The sequence below is a fragment of the Heptranchias perlo genome, chromosome 17 (genome assembly GCF_035084215.1).
Source record: "Heptranchias perlo isolate sHepPer1 chromosome 17, sHepPer1.hap1, whole genome shotgun sequence".
Taxonomy (NCBI): Eukaryota; Metazoa; Chordata; class Chondrichthyes; order Hexanchiformes; family Hexanchidae; genus Heptranchias; species Heptranchias perlo.
The window spans coordinates 20,412,041-20,431,535 of record NC_090341.1 but is presented as its reverse complement, the minus strand read 5'-3'; the positions used below and the strand labels follow the sequence as shown (position 1 = coordinate 20,431,535).

General features: G+C 41.6%; 2 protein-coding genes across 8 annotated transcripts in view; one reads left to right on the top strand and one right to left on the bottom strand.

Annotated features, from left to right (window-relative positions):
• Positions 1 to 19,495, bottom strand: part of cfap92 (cilia and flagella associated protein 92 (putative)) — a 248,665-nt gene that overhangs the window by 142,368 nt on the left and 86,802 nt on the right. For 4 of the 7 annotated variants that reach the window (XM_067998681.1, XM_067998680.1, XM_067998683.1 and 1 more), the window contains one exon: positions 893 to 1,238. In XM_067998681.1, the coding sequence (XP_067854782.1) occupies positions 893 to 1,154 (262 nt within the window). In that variant the 5' untranslated portion in view covers positions 1,155 to 1,238. Of the gene's footprint in view, positions 1 to 892; positions 1,239 to 1,331; positions 1,701 to 12,408; positions 16,024 to 16,111; positions 16,451 to 19,495 lie in introns of those variants that run through there. The other 3 variants (XM_067998679.1, XR_010966075.1, XR_010966077.1) reach the window with 3 other exon arrangements.
• efcc1 (EF-hand and coiled-coil domain containing 1) overlaps positions 6,661 to 19,495 on the top strand; it is a 59,811-nt gene continuing 46,976 nt past the window's right edge. Inside the window, exon 1 of the mRNA XM_067998685.1 lies at positions 6,661 to 8,029. Coding sequence (XP_067854786.1) covers positions 6,900 to 8,029 — 1,130 coding nt within the window. The 5' untranslated portion in view covers positions 6,661 to 6,899. The remainder of the gene's footprint in view (positions 8,030 to 19,495) is intronic.

Sequence of the window (19,495 nt, the reverse complement as noted above, 5' to 3'; positions counted from 1 at the left end):
AATGTTCTCCCCTTTCCCCTACAATTCTACACACTCAAAATATAAAATATTAGTTTAGTGGCCATCCCAAGTGAATGCCCACTTGGGCCCTTCCATTTTTCAAATCATTTAAGGGAAGAAAATATTGTTGGCAATATTAGCAGATTCCTCTGCCTGCTATTGTAATGAGGCATTAAACCATTTGGGGGTCAATGCCCACATTAAAATAGCAGAAAGAGGATTATTAAACAAATAAGTTAAATATTTGTCTGCTAATATCAACAATGGTAATTTCTGGCCGTTAATTCTTTCTGTAACATTGTCTATAAGGCCCCCTGTTAAAGATAAAAAGATTCAACTGGATAAGGGGGGGGGGGAGGGGCTGACATTTTGAAGACGATTTTGACATTGTGAGAAAGTTGTGTATCACAGTAAAGTCACATTCAAGCCACGATGTTTTTGCAGTGACATTTTCAGAATACAAATGATATGTGAATTAAGTGATTATGTCATGTGTTTATTAATAGGATCAAAAGGCTTTCCAAACAATTTAACAGTAAAATATTTTTTAAATTTGCTTTCAGACATAAAGCAGAAAATTTGATAACTGAAAACAAATGAAAAGCAGTCACACTCTGCTGTTGTAAATTGAAGTACTTGACTTTCTGGTCAGAAAACTCAACTTTTTCAATTAATTTCAGAAGTTGTTCTGAACTGCTGAAATCGTGTATTAAACATTTTATAATTTATATTTAACAAGTGATCCACGGCTTAAGATATTTTACGCTGATGCATAAAAAAAACGAAAATATATGTGTGTACATTTTTTAAGCAGAGACTGACATTCACATTTGGTAACATTTTAAGATTTTTTTTCCCGTAACTGTGTAATTTACTGTGTTAAATCACGTACCATGCGGAATGGCCAGTGTTACAGTCACGGTGAATTTAACAAAGTTAGAGGAGGGAGCAGTGTTGTTCTCGTCTTGGGAACCAGCTGACCTCTCCAGCACGACCGTACCCGGCTCTGAGTTTCCAGGCTCGGAAACCGGACCCGGCTCTGCGCTACCAGACTCGGTTTGATCAGGGTCTGGTATCCCTTCTTCTGTCTCAGTGTTGGGGATCGTTGTATCTTTGTCGCCATCATACGTTGAGGTGCCATTGTCATACTCCATGTGGGCATTTTTTTTAACACCTTCGGCAGAAACCGGATCGAGAGAATTATTCAGATCGGCGAAATTGAATTGTGCCGGATCATCCTGTAGAATAATAATTGAATAATATTACTAATACCAAAGGCAAAATATTTCACTGTAAACTCTGTTCATACAGGCTTTCTTTACAGCGCTTACGTTATGCATCGCAGCCAGACGCAGCCTTTCCATCCTGAATGTATGAGAATTTGAACCGTGACCTTTATTTTTTAGAAATTAATGTCGCAGAGAGTTGTTAACAGTTCAAATGGGGATAAAATGAACACTGCAACAATAACAACAACAAAAATCAATACAACACAAATGACAGTGGAGACGTGCAGCCCATGCTTTGGCCGTTTGTAGGCGGCTGCCGGTGGCGGTGTGTCGTTCCCTGCCGGTCCCGGGCTCCGGCTCTGCAGCCAATTCCTCTCGGTTCGTTCTTTCCAAAGTTTTATTGCAACTTTCCGTCGCATAGCAACAGACTGCAGCACGCCGCGCCGCCGAGCTGGGTATCACTCCGCAACCTTACACGGTTCTAAAACCTAAAGGGAAGTAACAGAACACACCGGAGTAAAACAAGCTCGCACTTTGTGATGTGTTTCACTTAATGAACACTTTCGTGTTGATCAAACACCTTTCTCTGATTTGTGTTTATGCATCCGTGCAGATGAATGGGAAGATACACTGCGTCGTTACAACGTAGCGTCCTCCGCCTAATCACAGACCATTTTTTTTCACATCACTTTTCCTCCTCTCTCCCTCCTTATAAACGGTTCACCTGTGACACACCCCAGCTCTGACCAAAGGAAAGGTCGTCGACCTGAAACGTTAGCTCGACCTTCCTTCCTCCACAGATGCTGCCTGACCAGCGAAGTGTTTCCAGTATTTTCTGTTTTTAAAATTGCCTGGGAACTACTTTTTCGATGTTTCCATTTGGACGATGAGCTTCCATGTATTTGGCTTTTGGGTTGGCTGTCTGAAGATTTCTAAAATGCAAGCTGGACGTATAAAGTCTTATTTTACAAATATATAAATCAATGTCCTCTCATTTATGCCAGTGCCTTACGATGCGGAGGCATTTGTATTTAAATTTATTGAAATTTTCAATGGGGGTGCTTTCCATCTTGCATTCCCCCGATTTTCGGTGTGAACTGAGTGGTAGCTGGACAACATTTGAAAAAAAATTAGGACTGAAGACACGCCACGTCAGGATTGAATAACGTGGATGTTGTGTGAAAGCTGGCACTGCTGTGATTGAAGTGAGGACTGTAGGATGTGCGGAGTGTGCCAGTAAGCCGCAGGAGATTCAGTGACCTGTGCTGCTGTGATAGGAGGAGAGTCGAGGGAAAGGGGAGAAGGGAAGACGTGTGAGTACTGGGTTTACAGATGGTGCAGGGCTCAGCAGAGAGTAACAGAGGTCAGAGTTAAGAGTCTCACCTTAGCAGCCCTGGTCAGATCATTAGACTTGTTTTTGCATTGCAGCCAGGTCCTTGGTGCAATGCTCCTGGCATTGACCTGTTTGGTCACCTCTTCCCACTGGTGTCAGGCTACTTGTCTGGAGATCCCTCTTACCCCATTGGGAAGAGCACCTCCCTCTTCCTGATGATCTCTTCAACAAGGACCCCCATAGCAGTGTCTGAAAATCTGGGGGCCCTTCCAGCACCAGTTATTCCTGCCATTTTCAGTATTGAAAATCGATTTAAGTTGCATTCAGACAAAGCCTTTAAATGGCGTCAGGGATTCTCGATTTCCCGCTTCCCCATTAGGTGAGCTGCCAATGAACAGCACAAGTAGTGCTGGCAGCTTGTCTTTTTGGCTTGTGCCCCTTGCCCACATGATCTGGGTGCAGAGCGATAGCTCTGACCATTTCCTGACAAACTAAAGGAGTCAATTTTAACTTTTAGGCACCTGACCCGCGGAGCAAGCTGGTAGCCCGCCCATTCCAGGGGTAAAAGGCCAGGGCCATTTTGAGGCCCTAGACTCAATTAAATTGAATGGGCGCCAAATGGACGTACCGATACAGCTTGTTCCATTTAGGCCAGTGTGATATCAGGTGGCCCAGAGGTCGCCCACTGGCAGCAAGGTAAGTTGAAAGTGGGTTTGTGATAGTGGAATGGGGGAGCCCAGGCGGCGTTAGCCCAGACTATTTTTGTGGGGCCAGGACTTTTGGGGGCCTCTTTGGCTCAATTGCTAGTAAAACTGTTCGGAGTGCAGGGCGCACGCTTGGACCAGTTCTGTACTAAAATGGCAATGGAGTCATATGTGCATCGTAAAAGGGGCCTACTGCCTGAAACAAGAAGGCGCTTCCACCGCCCAGCAATAGGGCCCTTGTAAAAGTGGCAACGGGCAAAGCGTCCATGTTAACAGGATGGTAAGTCTACTGAACCCAATTTGAGGCCCTTGCTGCCCTGTTAATGCCAATTTCGGCATGTTAAAATCGACCCCTTGAGGCCTCAACCAATTTCTCCCCTCAAGTCTCTCTTTAGCAAAGTACATGCACAAAATTGGCTTTGGGTCTTATTGTAGTTCCCGCTGATGGATATATTGCACCATTTATTTAACTTAACAATTTTTTAAAAAAAACAGATGGCTAGTGAAGCAGCTCTACAAAGGGCCAAATGTTCTCTAAAATGTCTTGCTGCTTTATTGAAAGTGGAAATTGCAGGTGCTACTGAGAAATTTATGCTGACGTGTTTACGGCGGAGTAAGGACGGTCCTGAGCCTCATCCTACTTCATCCTACTTTGTTTGGGGCGTTGGGGGGCGGGGGGAGGCTGTCCCAATGTTGGAGCTCATTGTTCCAGCTGCTCTGTCGGCTAACGATTTTTAAAATTTCGTCAAATTGACAAACCTGCGTTAAAATATTCTCTTTGGTGAATGGGATGAATTTAAAAAAGAAATCTCTACTAGAATCCCTTTGAAAAATTGTATTCTTACAAATTTCTATACATTGTAAGATATATATATATTTTTAAAAGTTCAAACGCTGCTAGGTCTGCCGAACATTGTCTGTGGGTCCAAAGGTTTCATGGGAATAGTTTAAAACTAGCTTATGAATGAAAGCTGCAATGTTTGCCAACCGTGAAAGGGGCTTAGACTGCAGGCTACGTTTAGTCACGAGGCATATCCACAAGTGCACAACTTTCAATTAATGCTAGAAAAATCATGAAGTACAAAGTTTGAAAGCTATAGTTCATATTGCTCGTGCAATAATTGCCCGTGTTTGATCTTTCCTTGTGGCTTTTAGACCTTATTTATTTACTGTTTTGTATATTGTCTGGCTTCAAAAAATGCATTCGCAAATTAATTACAGAAATAAATCTATCAAGCTGAACGTAGCGACCGACCTGCGGGAGACTAGTCTGCTATTCACAATGTGGAGGAGCGGCAGGTGCAGCACTTTCTTTCAGATGATTTTCATTTTAATCGAAGAATTGACAAATCTGCAGTGACTGAGGGACGAACAGATGTTGTATTTATTTGTGTTATTGCTATTCACATGCGGTACGTTAGGGACTTTAATCAGATTAAACTGTTAGTTTTTTCATATTAATTTAATTCTAAAAAATGACATTATCTTCCATGCTTTGTTTCTACTAGAGCAGGTCAGACGCTGGGTATTCTGCACCAATGACTCACCTCCTCACTCCCCAAAGCCTCTCCACCACCCACAAGGCATAAATCAGGAGTGTGCTGGAATACTGTCCACTTGTCTGGTTGGATGCAATTCCCAGCAACACTCAAGAAACTCAGCACTATCCAGGACAAAGCAGTCCGCCCTTCCACTGGCTTAAACATCCACTCTCTCCACTATGTACTGTGGCTGTAGCATGTACTATCTACAGGATGCACTGCAGCAACCCGCCAAGGCTTTTTCGGCAGCATCTTCCAAACCCACGTCCTCCACCTCATAGAAGGACAAGGGCAGCAAGTCTATGGGAACACCATCACCTCCAAGTTCCCCTCCAAGTCACACACCATCCTGACTTGGAAATATATGGCCATTCTTTCATTGTTGCTGGGTCAAAATCCTGGAACTCCCTACCTAACAGCATTGTGGGAGTATCATCACCACATGGCTACAGCTGTTCACGAAAGCTGCTCACCACCACCTTCTCAAGGGCAACTAGGCATGGGCAATAAATGCCGGCCATGCCAACGAAGCCCGGATCCCGAGAATAAATTTAAAAACATGAAAATGAAGACCTGTGATAAAGTTGAAAAAAAGGACAAGACTACATTACAAAAAATGTTGCTACAAATTGTGACGTTTATGGAAGAATAAGATCGAAATCTAACAACTAGAATAAACTAACATTATTTAAAGTAAACGTCGTAAAAATCACATTACAGTCTCAGCCCTGGTTATTATAATTCATATGTATGAAACACGTTACTTTAGCTGATGTGCCTTTTGTCATCTACAGTAGTTTTTTCCACCACACAGGTGCTGGAACCCCTTCCCCTGCACAAACAAGTCCACAGTAAAGACACTCTCATGCTTCTAACCCTCACTGTTAGAATAATTCAATAGAGGAATAATAATAAGCTGGGAAGTAACACAAACCCACTGTTACATTTTCCAAAGCTGTTTAGTTTTGGAACTGAGTTTGAGTGAGATTACCAGACAGGCTCATCCATACTCCGCAACTTCGCTCCTATGTTAGGAGTTAAAATCGGTCATATTTTTGTATGGGATAATTGTAGCAGAATTCCATACCCCTTTATAATTAGCATGGACATAAGGCTACAGATCCGAACCCTACATATGGCACAATGTGTACATTTAATAAAGTGTGATATTTGCGATATTTTATTAGATTGCAAGAACAGCCCATGAATAGTGAAATTCGTCAAAAATCGATTAGACACGTCGTATCCGTCAGAGTAGTTTTATTCAAAATGAACGCTACAAGTGGCAAGCTATAACTTGTGATGGGTTCATTTTTTATGTAAAAAGATAATTTCCGCCGTTTGTATCCAAAGTACAGCATAATTTGCAGGTAGTTACACTGAAGCGTTAGACTAAGTCTAAGCTGTATCTTGTAGCGGGTCTGTTTCTGATAACTGTAAATGATCGTCTATCTTTCCCCCAAAAAACAATAATACTTCATTCAAACTGTAATATTCCTTCAACTATGATCAGGCGGATGTCTTAAAGTCAGTCAGAAAATAAGAGACGGGTTGGGCGCAGCCCCTCTGCAACCCATGCAACTACATTGAGATTTAAAAAGCAATTTGGATAAAACGACTGCAGGTAAACCAGATAGATTCTGTGCCCCTACGGTATTGCCTCGGAGATTCGAACATTTATATACAATTAAGATTAAGGGGAATGACGCCGCAACTTCAAATGATATGTGGGGTTCTGGCAAAAAAATAAATGCAAAGTCCTCTTTTTGTGATCGTGAAACTGACATCTTGAACCGTTTTGTGAAGTTCTGAGCCATCCCACCCCTCCCTCCTCCGATGGCGTCACACACGCGTGTACTTTTATTTTGATAATCGCTTCCAATTCCAGCAGTGACTGTTGAAATTCCCAGAATCAGCCAAGGCGTACAAAGCCGAGCAAAGTGACAAACTCGAGAGAGTTACGGTCTCAGCCCCCAGACTCACTGCAAACACTATGCACGATGGAAGAGCCAGCTCTGCGCCTTTAAAGTACAGCTCGGTCCCAATTTCAAGAAATGATCAGGGGCTGTGATTTTTTGGGGGGCTGAAAGAGATGGATAGATCAGATACTTGCGATCCCTATAGGTGTCCTGCTCGCCGGACCCAATGGATCGTCAGCGCCTTGGCTTATCACTACGGGCTGGACCGTGGAGTTGAAAACGAGATCATCGTCCTAGCCACTGGTCTGGATCAGTACCTGCAGGAAATCTTCCACCACTTGGATTGCGAAGGAGAAGGCAGGATCCCGGGAGAGGATTTCCAAACTTTGTGCGAGATCCTGGGGCTGGATCGCAACCCAGACGCGGAAGAGTGCGCGGGAATCCTGGAGAAGGTCCCGAAAGAGCTCAGTTTCAGGCAGTTCCACGCCAAACTCTGCGGTCATTTCAGCACCAAAGCCGGTTGCCGGTACGAGACAGGGCGATTACTAGTCGGGAAGGAGAGCGAGCACATCGAGACTCAAATCCGATTGAGGAGCCCGCTGAGACGAAGGAAGAAAACGATTTGCCTCAGTCAGTCCGCTTCATCGTTATCTCCTTCGGATGAGAAAAGCAGCAGAGCATCTTCACTTGACAGGCAGCGAAAAGAGCTGTCGTGGAAACAGTACGATTCCTGCAGCAAGGAATGCTACGAGGACATCGTTGCCCTGGAAGAAGCGGAAGACAAGATTGCAAAGCTGGAACTGGAGAACGAAAGCCTTAGAGAACTGGTAGAGGACATGAGGGCCGCCTTGCAGAGCAGCGATGCCCGATCGCTAGCCCTCCAAGTAGGGTTGTGGAAGAGTCACGCCAACCATGAGTCCCAGAACTGCTTCCTCGCCTGGACAAGATCGGCCACTTATCGAAATCTCCAAAGCCCCGCCAATCACAACAACGGCCTGCTGAGTGTGTTGAAGGAAATTGAGCTGATCCGCAGCTCCAGGGATGGACAGATCGAAGAGGCTATCAGGTTCAACCAGGAGATGGAGATGGAATTGAGCAGATCGCAGGATGCTCTGCTGAAGCTGGAAGAGTGCAACAGGAACCTGAAGAAGGAGCAGTTGGAGATGAGGAAAAGAGTAGAAGATGCGCGCCAAGCATTGTTGGGAAGCTTAGAAAAAGTAAAAGAACTGGAAACTAGAGCTAAACAAGTTCCATTCTTACAGAGGAACGTAGTACAACTGGAATCAGAGCTACAATATTACAGGTAGGACACCCAGTACACAACATACAATGCCCATTTTAATTTATCCTGTAAAGCTTGTTTCCACAAAGTAAGCACCCAATTTGATCCAATCTGTAATTAAAGGGCAAGCTCCCGACAACGAATTATACATATGTTAAATGTTTTAGTTTAAAAATAATTAAAATTGGTTCTGAAATGTTCTGATTTGTGTTTTAAGTTGAAACACGTTGAAACTTTTGTAGACACAGGGAAAAAAAACTATTGAACCCATTATGCAATCTCCCTCAGGCAAATTCACTTCCTACTTTTTAAAAGATCGTATGCATGAAAGTAATATTACAGGGTGTATTGTTTGCAAGCTTTTAACTTTAACATAAACATCCTGTAAGTCCTATCATCTTTTCTCCACTACCAGCCATCTCTTTAAACCCCTCTCCCCTGCTCCCTCCATCCTCACTTCCAACAACAAGCTTATTAACTTCTTTGTCACTAAGATTGAGACCCTCCATTAAGCTGCCTCTGCCACATTCCTCCCTTCTTCTTGCCCACCAAGCCAAACTTCTCCAAGGATCCCCCCTGCCCTAGCCCTGAAGTCGCATCTTTCTCTAGTTTCTCTCCTATCTCTCCTCATGCCCCCTGAGCTCATCTTGTTCATGACACACCTCCTGCTCTCTCCACCTTATTTCCACTAAACTGCTGATCACCCAACTTCTGTTCCTGGCCCCCAAGCTAGCTGATATTATAAATGGTCCCCTCTCTACAGGTACTGTTCCTCTCCCTTTCAAACCTGCTGTCTTCACCCCACCACTCCTCAAACAAACCTACCCTTGATCCTTCTGTCCTTGCAAACTACAGTCCCATCTCTAGCCTCCCTTTCCTCTTCAAAGTTTTGAACGTGTTTTTGCAAATCCGAGCCTCCCAAATCCATACCCATCTTTCCCACAACTCCATGTTTGAACTTCTGCAATCAGGTTTCTGCCCCTCTTGCAGCTCTGAAATGGCCGCAATGAAAGTCACAAATGACATCCTCTATGACTGCGATCGTGATACACTATCCCTCCTCATCCTTCTTGAGCTCTCTACAGTCTTTGACATAGTTGACCACACCATCCTCCTCCAATGCCTCTCTTCTACTGTACATCTAAATGGGACTGCCCTTGCCTTGTTCCACTTTTACCTATCCAGTCATAGCCAGATAATCTCCTGCGATGGCTTCTCTTCCCACCCCACAGTGTTACTTCTGGATTCCCCCAATGATCTATCCTTGGCCCCCTCCTATTTCTCATCTATATGCTATAGATAGAATTTCTGTGAGGATTCCTCTGATCTCCTGCTTTATCTTCAGTTGAAGACCAGTGGAATCCTAGGAGAAATGCTGTAAATAGCCGTTTATACTATTTCACCGTGATCTCCACCAATCCTTCACCAAAATTACAGTGCGAGATCAGGAGAACATCTGTAGAAATTCTATACAGTGGGGTTTTGTCAACAAGCATTGATGTTTTATTGGATTTTGTTCCCTCCATTTGTTTCTGTTCTGTGAGGGTACCAGTTCTACATATGACCATTTTGTCCCAGTATGTTAATTGTTCATGCAATAGAAGTTGCAGCAAACAAAATACTGAGGATTTGGGGTTCCTGTAGCAAGCCATGATTTAGAAATGGAAGGCAAGTTCATGAGAGGAAATCAAATGCAAATGCACCAACCCCTAATGCATTATGTCGACATCTGTCAGTCATTTATAGACCCTGGCATGTTAGAGGACACCTGTCTTCAGTATGGAGTGGCTGTCATCCTCTCCAGCAGACCTACAGACAACTTCTACCACAATGATAATTCTTCCCCTAGGTATGAAGGTTACTAAAGCATTAACCTTTTATACTACTGGATCCCTGGAAGCCACTGCAGGGGACATCTACCAAATTAGCCATTCCGTAGTCCATAGATGCACCAAGCAGCTGATAGGTGGGATATTTACAAGGCGCAACACCTTAATCACTTTCTTTGTGGAAAGGAGGTATCAGCTGAACTGAGACAGAACATTCACTGGGTGGCAGGGTTTCCAGGAGTTCAGGGCATAGTAGAATGCACATATGTCATCATTGGGGCTCCTCATATCAGCCCCATTGCCTACATGAACAGAAACAGCTTCCATTCAATTAATGGTCAAGTAATTGCCCATTTTCCAAGAAGCACCCATTATGCCTAATTGTGAGATAATCTTTGCTGCCTGCACGATTTGAAGGCTGAAATAGACTGAATGAATAGTTGCTGAGAAACCAGGGTGTCCGCTGCATCCAAGGCTGATGAAGCCACTGAGAAACTCCCAAACAGCAGCTCAGCATAAACACAATTGCCTCATCCAGAATTTCTGTAGCGCACACCATTGGAATGCTAAAGAAAATATCCCGTTTTGGTCCACTCAGTCTTCTCTATAGTCCAGTAAAGAAGTCCAAAATAATCACATTCTTCTCCATTCTGCATAACTTTGCACTACAAAGAGTGAGAATGCAGCAGAATAGTAAGGAAGATGAAATGTGGGAGTTACTCCATAGCATCAGTATCAAGTATTCTGCAGTCCCCAGAATTACCATCGATGTATCCACACCACCATCAGGTGAAATGCAGACAAATAAGGCTTGCCAGTTGGCCAACATTCAGGAAAGCTAAATCAGTTACAGGAAAGACATTAAGAACAAAAAGGGGTAACAGTCACATTACTTAAGAAAGGCAGTTGATTATCTAGTTTGTGCATTTCAGAATTGATGTAGTTATTTCTGCACAACACACTACTAAACAAATATAACAACTGGAATCTCAATGCACTAGATACTTGGTATTTCATTATAAAGCACACATAGTTGTACATAGCAGATGCATGTCAAGAAAATTCATTTGTGACCTACTAAAGTCATCAATTTTGTATGTTAGCTGTTGAAATTAAAAATAAATGAAATTAGCATATACAAAAACAACAAGGGGTAGAAATTGGTCCTTCTTGCACCCATTTTCCAGGTGGAAAACAGGGAAAAAAGGACTAATTTCAGGGCACAACATTCCGCGCCCAATCTGCACCTCTGTTACAGGCGCCACCATATTGTTAAAGGTGGCCTTTTGGGTATCTAGGGTGTCCGACTTAAACAGGTATTAAGCCCCTTGGATATGCTAATAAGGGGTTATGGTTCAACAGAAAAGAAAAGCAGTCGAGTCGGGATGGCGATTCGCTATCATCCGTTTTGTGCCCAGCAATAAAAGTTAAAATTGTCCCCCCTGTGCCCAATTCATGCCAAACTAGCAGCACTAATGAATTTCTTTCCCTAATGGTCTATAAAACCCACCATAAAATGATTTGAGAATCCCTTAAGCCGAAGAGAAATCTGCTTATTTTTAAACCAGTGTCCATTCGTTTCTTGCTCCTTTCTCTTCCTACTTCGACTGCTACTGTTTCTGAGCACATCCAGTGTTAATAACCCCAAACAGATGTGTCAAGCTATACTTTGCATCTGTTTTTCTAAGTTGTCTTAGTTGAGAGTTGAAACATGAAGTTTCAATTTAGTTGACTCTTTCACCTGCTTCACTCTTGTGAAGAAACACCAGTGGATACAACAAACATATTTCCACTGTTAATATCACAACAAAGTGACATCACTAAGCAATGTCCTCTTCTGTGCAAGAAAAATTACAACATTACTCATTTAAATATTTTTCCCGTACAATATAAGTGTTATAAATAAAATAGATCATCAGTACTAGTGAAATATGAGGAAAAACATCCCTATGCAGACTTACACAGATGTTTCCATTTGCTGGGGTGACCAGAACTAGGGGCCATAAATATAAGATAGTCACTAATAAATCCAATAGAGAATTCAGGAGAAATTTCTTTACCCAGAGAGTGGAATGTGGAACTCGCTACCACAAGGAGTAGTTGAGGCAACTAGCATAGATTCATTTAAGGGGCAGCTAGATAAACACATGAGGGAGAAAGGAATAGAAGGATATGTTGATGGGGTTAGATGGGGTTAGATGAAGATGGGTGGGAGGAGGCTCGTGTGGAGCATAGATACCGGCATGGACCCGTTAGGCCGGATGGCCTGTTTCTGGGCAGTACATTCTATGTAATTCTATGTACAATTGTATTAACTGACCTATTAAAATTATGCTGCTCCCATGTATCCATCCCATGTCATCTTTCCATGATGGTAGTCAGGAAAACCATGAGGTCTTCAGTGACTCAGTTTGGCCACCGAGGGTTGGGAGAAAGGACAGCATCATTCAACACCACAGGAAGTATTATGGTGCATTTGGAAAGAGGGATAAAGTAATATCATTAACTTAAAAAAAACTTACGTTTTATAGATAGAAAATGCCAACAAGGAACAGAAAAATGCCCAGTATATTCACATTATGACAAATAACTTTATAACTCATTCCTCATACATGTTGTAAATTGGCATTCCACTGTGCCCTGTGTACAATATTACAAAAACAGAGGATACATAGCAGATGAAAAAGAATTATTCTGACAAAGCTTAATCATTCCTTCTTTGTACAGTATATTTACATCCAGGCTAATTTTTCTTCAAGTCCAGTATTTGTGGTGTTTGGAAGGCGTAATATAATATCTTATTAAATGACTGTCTTTCTCCTGCCTGGATCCATTCACTGTGTTCAGGGTAATTCACAGGAACACAATAGCTGTGACACATTGCAGGATCTTTCCATTCAGTGCAGAGGACCAGGTTCTTTACAGAATGAGAAATACCATCAATCACCAGACACTTTCTTTATCTGTAATTATATGGTGTGTCCACTAGATAAGAACTCCTCTGCTGTCTCATGGCAACCTGCGTCCAAAATAAAGTCATTGTATATTTCCATTTACTTTACATCACTAAAAGCTACGCTAGTTGAACAATTCTCAACCTAACATTAATAAAGACATTTTATATATTGCTCAATGTGCTTCCAAATATGAGATTTCCCATGCTGATTTTAACTGGCATTAAAGTTATCTTTGAACATTGCTTTTAATACTGTTACTTCCTGATAACACTTCACAATTTTGCTAAAACATGTCTCAGGTTACATCTGCTTTATATCAGCTGGATTCACAGAAAGTAATCAAAGTGTTATTGTGTAAAATCCAAAGCAATGTTAACAGTACAAAGGGACTTGTTGGAATCCAGAGTGCAGTTCCTTCAAACCTAAGTCAGCCAAAAGAGAAAGCAAACTAGTTAAGTAGTAGAAGAATTGGACAACTAGAAAAACTGGACTTCTTCAACCACAACTTCTGCAGACCAATTGCAGAGTAGAAAGAACAGTGCTTATGGTGGGGGATGTCCAAAATCCAGGCAGCTCGACATTGACCCGGGATCCTGATGTGGAGATGCATTATGGCCAGATGCCAGAAATCAATATAGATATAAAATAAATATAATGTAATTATCAAATGGGATGTTTGAGAACTGTGACTTAGAATCATAGAATGGTTATAGCACAGAAGGAGACCATTCGGCCCTTCGAGCCTGTGCCGGCCCGCTGCAAGAGCAATCCAGTTAGTTTATTTGAAGGAACTGCACTCTGGATTCCAACAAGTCCCTTTGTACTTATGTGGAGAATAATTGGTACTGGGAATAATAGGGTGTGGGTGTCTTCATAAACTATGAGAACTATAATCATCATCTGAGCCCAAGGTTAGATTACAAATTTAAAGATTATCCCTTACTATTATATTTTATAATATACTATTTTATTTTATGTGGGGGCTTTAGCCACATTTAGGTGTGTTTTTTGCTGACAGGAGCCTCGAGTGGAGATGATGAATCAAGCACCCTCCATGCTTTTGAGGCATGATGTCCTTTACACTAAATATAGCAGTGAATAACATTATTACTTACAGAAATAATTTACAGTTGAATACTAGGAAATTCTGTGGCTTCACATATTTTAATTGCTCTAATGATTCCTTTTTGAAGTTATTTTTCTCCACACTATTTCCAGTCTTTTGGTAAATTTTCTCTCCAAGTTGGATGGTATCCAATGACACCCAGTGGGAAACCTTTTAGACCCAAGTTTTACTTTGTTCACCAATCATTTTGGTTGTTTGTTTATTTCATGTTTTTGTGGTGCTTGATTACTTGTGGCCCTCTACGGGCTGCTTTATGTACTGGTGTGAGACTTCGATCATTTCCTGTCAGCAATGCTGTTAAGAGTTTCCTCAACATCTTTACACTTGAGTAACTAATTTAGACAATTTTTTTTTCAACCTGGGATAAAGGAACATTGTTGTCTTACTCAGCAACATTAAAAGAGGACAATGATAGCTTTGTACCACTGATTACGCTTATGTATTAATATTTGCTGGAAATCTCTCACTGCAAAGACCACTTCACAGAAAATAGCAGAAAAGCTGATTGAGCAGTTTCTTATTGGCTTTGACACAAGCAGGCAACGTGAAACCTTCAGGAGACAGGCTGTTAGGCACTTTCCCTACCCCAACCCACCCCGGTTAAACCGGAAGTAGGCAGGTTGGGGTCGGGTTTCCCATTTTTAACAATTTAACCTGCCCCTCACCCGCCTGTCCAAGAGGACGAAGGGAGGTTAAAATTCCATTGCAGATGATTTAATTGCAGATAAACTCTACAGTCTCAACTGCAGTAATGGGGAATATTTTGTCCCATAGAATTGTCAAGATATCTATTACCCAATTTGTAACAGATGTTATTGTACCTATATAATTACTTGCATTATGTGTTTCTCGTGTCATCCAAAGGGATATTTTTCTCTTTACTGATGGCACACATTTCTTACATTTATATTTCAACAACTTACATTTATATAATGCCTTTTACGTTTAAAAAGTTCTAATTCCCTTCACAAATTGAAATAGAAAGGAAGCCAACACAATGCCAAGAGAAATTAGAAGGGGTGATCGAAAGTTTGGTCACAAAGATGAATTTTGAAAAAGGTTTTAGGGGAGGAGAGAGACATGGAAAGGCAGAGGAATCTTGGGAGAGAGTTCCAGAGAGCAGGGCCCAGGTGACTGAAGACTTTGACACCAAAGGTAGTCCAAAGAGAGGTGGTGATGATCAGAGTCTGAGGCCTGAAGTGTAAAGGGGGAGATGTAAGGCTGAAAGAGATTGAAGAAGTAGGGATAGCATGAGTCTGAAGGGATCTGAAGGTGAGGATAAGGATTTTAAATGGAATATGTTAGGGTTTAGGAAGCCAATGTAGGTCAGCGAGGACAGAGATGGTGGGCAAGCGTGACAGGACACTTGTGGTTGCGTTTTGGGAAAGTTGGAGATTATGGAAGATGGGAGGTCAGCAACCAGAGAGTTGAAGTAACCAAGTCTAAAGGTTCTGAAAGCATGGATAAGGGTTATAGTTGCAATGAGGCTAAAGTAGGAGCAAAACAATATTATGGAGGTTGAAGTAAGTAATCTTTGGAATGGATAGGGCGTGGGATTTGAAGTTCAGCTCTGGGTTGAACAGGACACCAAAGTTTTGCATGGGCTGGTTCAGCTGAACAAATGGCTGGGGAGAGGGTTGGAATCAGTGGCAATGGAATAGAGTTAATAGCAGGGACCAAAAACAATGTTCACTTGTACAGGACCTTATCACGTCCTCAAGGTGTCCTAAAATGCTTCACATCCAACAAATTACTTTTGAAGTGTAATCATTGTTGTCACATAAGCAAACATAAAGTGGTTAAATTCCTACTTGAAACACAGACAATGACCAAATAGATGACACAGTGACACATGTATCCATACTCCCTCTCAGACACCACCTGTCTCAAATTCACCTTCCTCAATTGGTAATGCTAATTTCTGTGTGTTGGCTGTGGGCTCATGTGCAGGAGATCCAGTTAGTTTTTGTGTGAAGATTAAATTGTCTCTGAGCCGGTGATTAGAACATGAGCTTCTGATGCAGATGTTGCTGTTGGTGGAGATGTGAAGTTAACAAAGTATCACGCTGCCTTCATAATCTTCACATCAAGAGATACTGGCAACTGCAAAATAAACAGCAAATAAACCAATGTTACATTTTTAAATGCAAGGAATTCATCATTGCATTAAAAAATGTAATATTGTTTTACAATATCATTAATCAATAGTGCTTCCATCGTAATTTCAGTGTGAGACCTGGTGGAACTTCCAGAAAAACATTGCAGCAGGTGACTGGGAGAACCCCATGGAATTTCAGAGCCTCAGTCCCTTATATGCAGAGGTTCGAGTGCAGACTTCGCTATCACTTGCTGAACCAGAATTGGTGAAACATGCATTCAGCTTGCAAGTCTGCATGCATATCTGTGATTTTCCAGTTACTATTCTTGTATAATTTCTCTTGTACAAGTTTTTCAGTGCTCCCCATAATCACCAAATTTGATAGACATCAGTCCTTGTTACAGTTGTATCCTGGCTGCACTCTTATACCACCTATTAAAACAAAAGAAAATGCTGATGGTACAATTATCTTAAAAGTAGCTGTCGGTGAATTAAAAAAAATGAACAGACTGACAGCTGGATTTTAATGAAAGCATTGATACTACCCAGCTCAGAAAAAAAATGCTCCTTTAGTATTTGGAAGGTTTAATAACCACTGTGTGAAAAACCTTGATGAGCTGGGTTGCCAGGAATGAATGTGAAAGCATCAGAGTTCCAAACAAATTCCACTCATTTTCCTAATTTGGAATTCTCTCACAGACCAATGCTGTGTGTCATTGTAAACCCATGGTACCTCACAAGAGTTTGCCAGAATACCATCTGCGAACGCTAAGAAATGCTAATGTGCATTGTCTGTTAGAAAATGACCAAACCTAATAACTTCTGAGATTTATTGCACTTTGGAGAAAGAATTATCATGAGAATGTCCTAAGAGCAGCAAAATAGCCTGAAATAATGTTGAGATAGTGCTACAGCAGCTTCAGCCTAACAGAGATTATCTCACAGCTGTTTGGTGATAAATGTAGTGCTCAATGTATCCTCAGGGCACCAAGAAAAAAGTATCTATTTAAGCATGAAGTAATTGTTTGAAGAAAATGTAAACTAAAACTGGAACTTTAACCTATCAGTCTTTCAGTGCTTACATTTGAGAACCCGTTCTATTTATTACATCATGCCTTGGCTGCAGCAGTTTTTCAAGCTAGTGACAGATGGATTCGATCATTTCTAGTTTTTTTCCATTATTGGTACATTTTTTCTCACTGCTCTTCCAGCGCACGCTCCAGGTTAACTTATGTGTCATCCACCATTCCCCTATTGATTTGGGCAGGTTACCTTGCATTGCTACTTGTGAGTGAGTACTTTGAATGTCACTGAGCAAGCTGCTGGGTCTGTGGGATATAAGATAAGCAGTGACCAAGCCATGGGTCAGAGTAGTTTCACTCATTTTCAACACTAGAGATTTTCGCCCTACCATGTCTTCTTTCATGCAGCACCACATAGAGCATGACATGCTGTGATTGGGGAGCTTCTGAAGCAACCTCCAGCATAATGGTTAGTCAGGTATTCATATCTTATTGTGATGCCATTGAGATCTGCTAGCAGAGGAAGAGGGGCCTCTACACAGACAGCTGCCAAAGCAAAGTATGCTACTTTTCTCTGCGGGGTGTAGGGGTGTGGGTGGCAGTAGGAGGGCAGCCTGACATCCTTCTGCAGGTGCTTCTCTTCCTTTGAGCTTATCAGCTCATAGTATCCTTATTGGCAAACCCTCTGGTTCCAATAAAAGGAGCTCATGGCAAAAAAAAATCTCAACTGGCACAAAGGCTCTTGAAAGCTTAAGTGCCAGCTGAAAAAAAATAAAAGTACTAGAAGGGCCATTAAAAGACCTGAAATGTGCACCGTAAAAATCTGCAGGTCTTTTAAAGGCTCTCCTGTTTCCTTCCTGCCAGGTTTCACTGGTTGTGCTGACGACCAGCAAGCCAACAGGCTAGAAAATGGTGCAGTTCACTTCACCAACCCCTTTTTAATATGCAAAAGAAGCTCCCACTTGTTTCTGTGGACCACAAAAAAACCCCCGGAAAATTGGACGATCCCTGAAAGCAGCGTAAATTGGGCGGGACTAAATTCCACTCTATTTCCCAACTGCTACCATCCTGTTTTCAAATGTTAACAGGGCAGTAAGGAAACCAAAATCATCCTTATTCTAACCATGAAAGAAACATAGAAAGGATTGCAAGACAAAATATGAGTGTCAAATTGTGTTTAGAAAGACTGCTGGTTAAACAGGATGCCAGAACTTGGTTTATGCATTTGGTTTATGTAATACAGGTCAGATAAATGAAGATTTTTAGATCATACCAGTGATTTTTTTTGTTGCCAATTTGTTATGGTACCTGGCAGCGATGGATTGGCTTCCATTAAACCACAATTATGATTGAAGAAAAGTAGTTGTTTTAACTTTTGTGATACGAAGATAGATAGACATGCTTCAAACAGCATAACGTTTGATTCAAAGCCACAGGAGATCTGCTGCTATCTGTAAAAACCTTCTGAGACAGCAACATTTATTTAAAAGCATTAATAAAATTTTGGAGAAAATATCGACAAATTCTTGAAAATCAGATCTGAACTTTTAGAACTGGTGGGGGCAATTTTCACCTTCACCTCCTGGTGGTAATCTGACAGTGCGGAACACTTATTCATTGTCAAACTTGCCCGATTTTATCTTATTGATTTCAATGGGATCAAAATCAGGGGGGTTCTATAATGGGTGGCAGATCCACTCTGTCAGATCACCAACCAAGCAGCAGTGGTGAAAATTGCCTCTTTATTTTCTATGTAGAAAAACAGTGAGTTAAAAATCTTATATAATAAAAAATATTTTATCAATCCTGTGCAACCAAAGAATGACCATAGAATTGGGCACGAAATGGCTCACTTTTGTTCATTTCTTGCCTGACAATCCAGAGGAAGCAAAATAAATTACTGAGGAACAACAAAACAAGGATCAACAAGCAAATAAACCTAGATTTTGCAATTGTCCTTGCATCACCTTTCACATCTCAGTATCTGGCTCTCAGTCAAATTCTTTGTATCTGGGCTAATCTTGTGGGTCTGCCAAAGAAAACAACCTCATTATAATACAAATTTCTTGGTGGTCGATTTTCAGGCCAGACTCTAACAAAACTTCATGAAAAAGGCCCTGCTTCTTTTTGCACTAATCCAAATGTTTAAAGCTTCAGAATTAATGATCTGTTGCTTATTAGAAATAATGTGGAATTTCAATGTTCTTATTAAGTGGAGGCTAGGAATTTCTCCTGGTGAGGGGAGGAACCAGGGAATTGGTGAACAAGTCACCTTAGGTAGTGCTTTTACACCAGAAAACCAGTGGTGTCATTGACATAGGCATAGGTCTGGGACCAGGTTGTCTACTCAACATATCCTCTGAAATAGCGTGTCACACATGAATCTCGAAACAAAGTGAGTGGGGGAGAATTAAATAACACAATAGGGTAAATGCATCAGTCCTGCGCTTCCAGT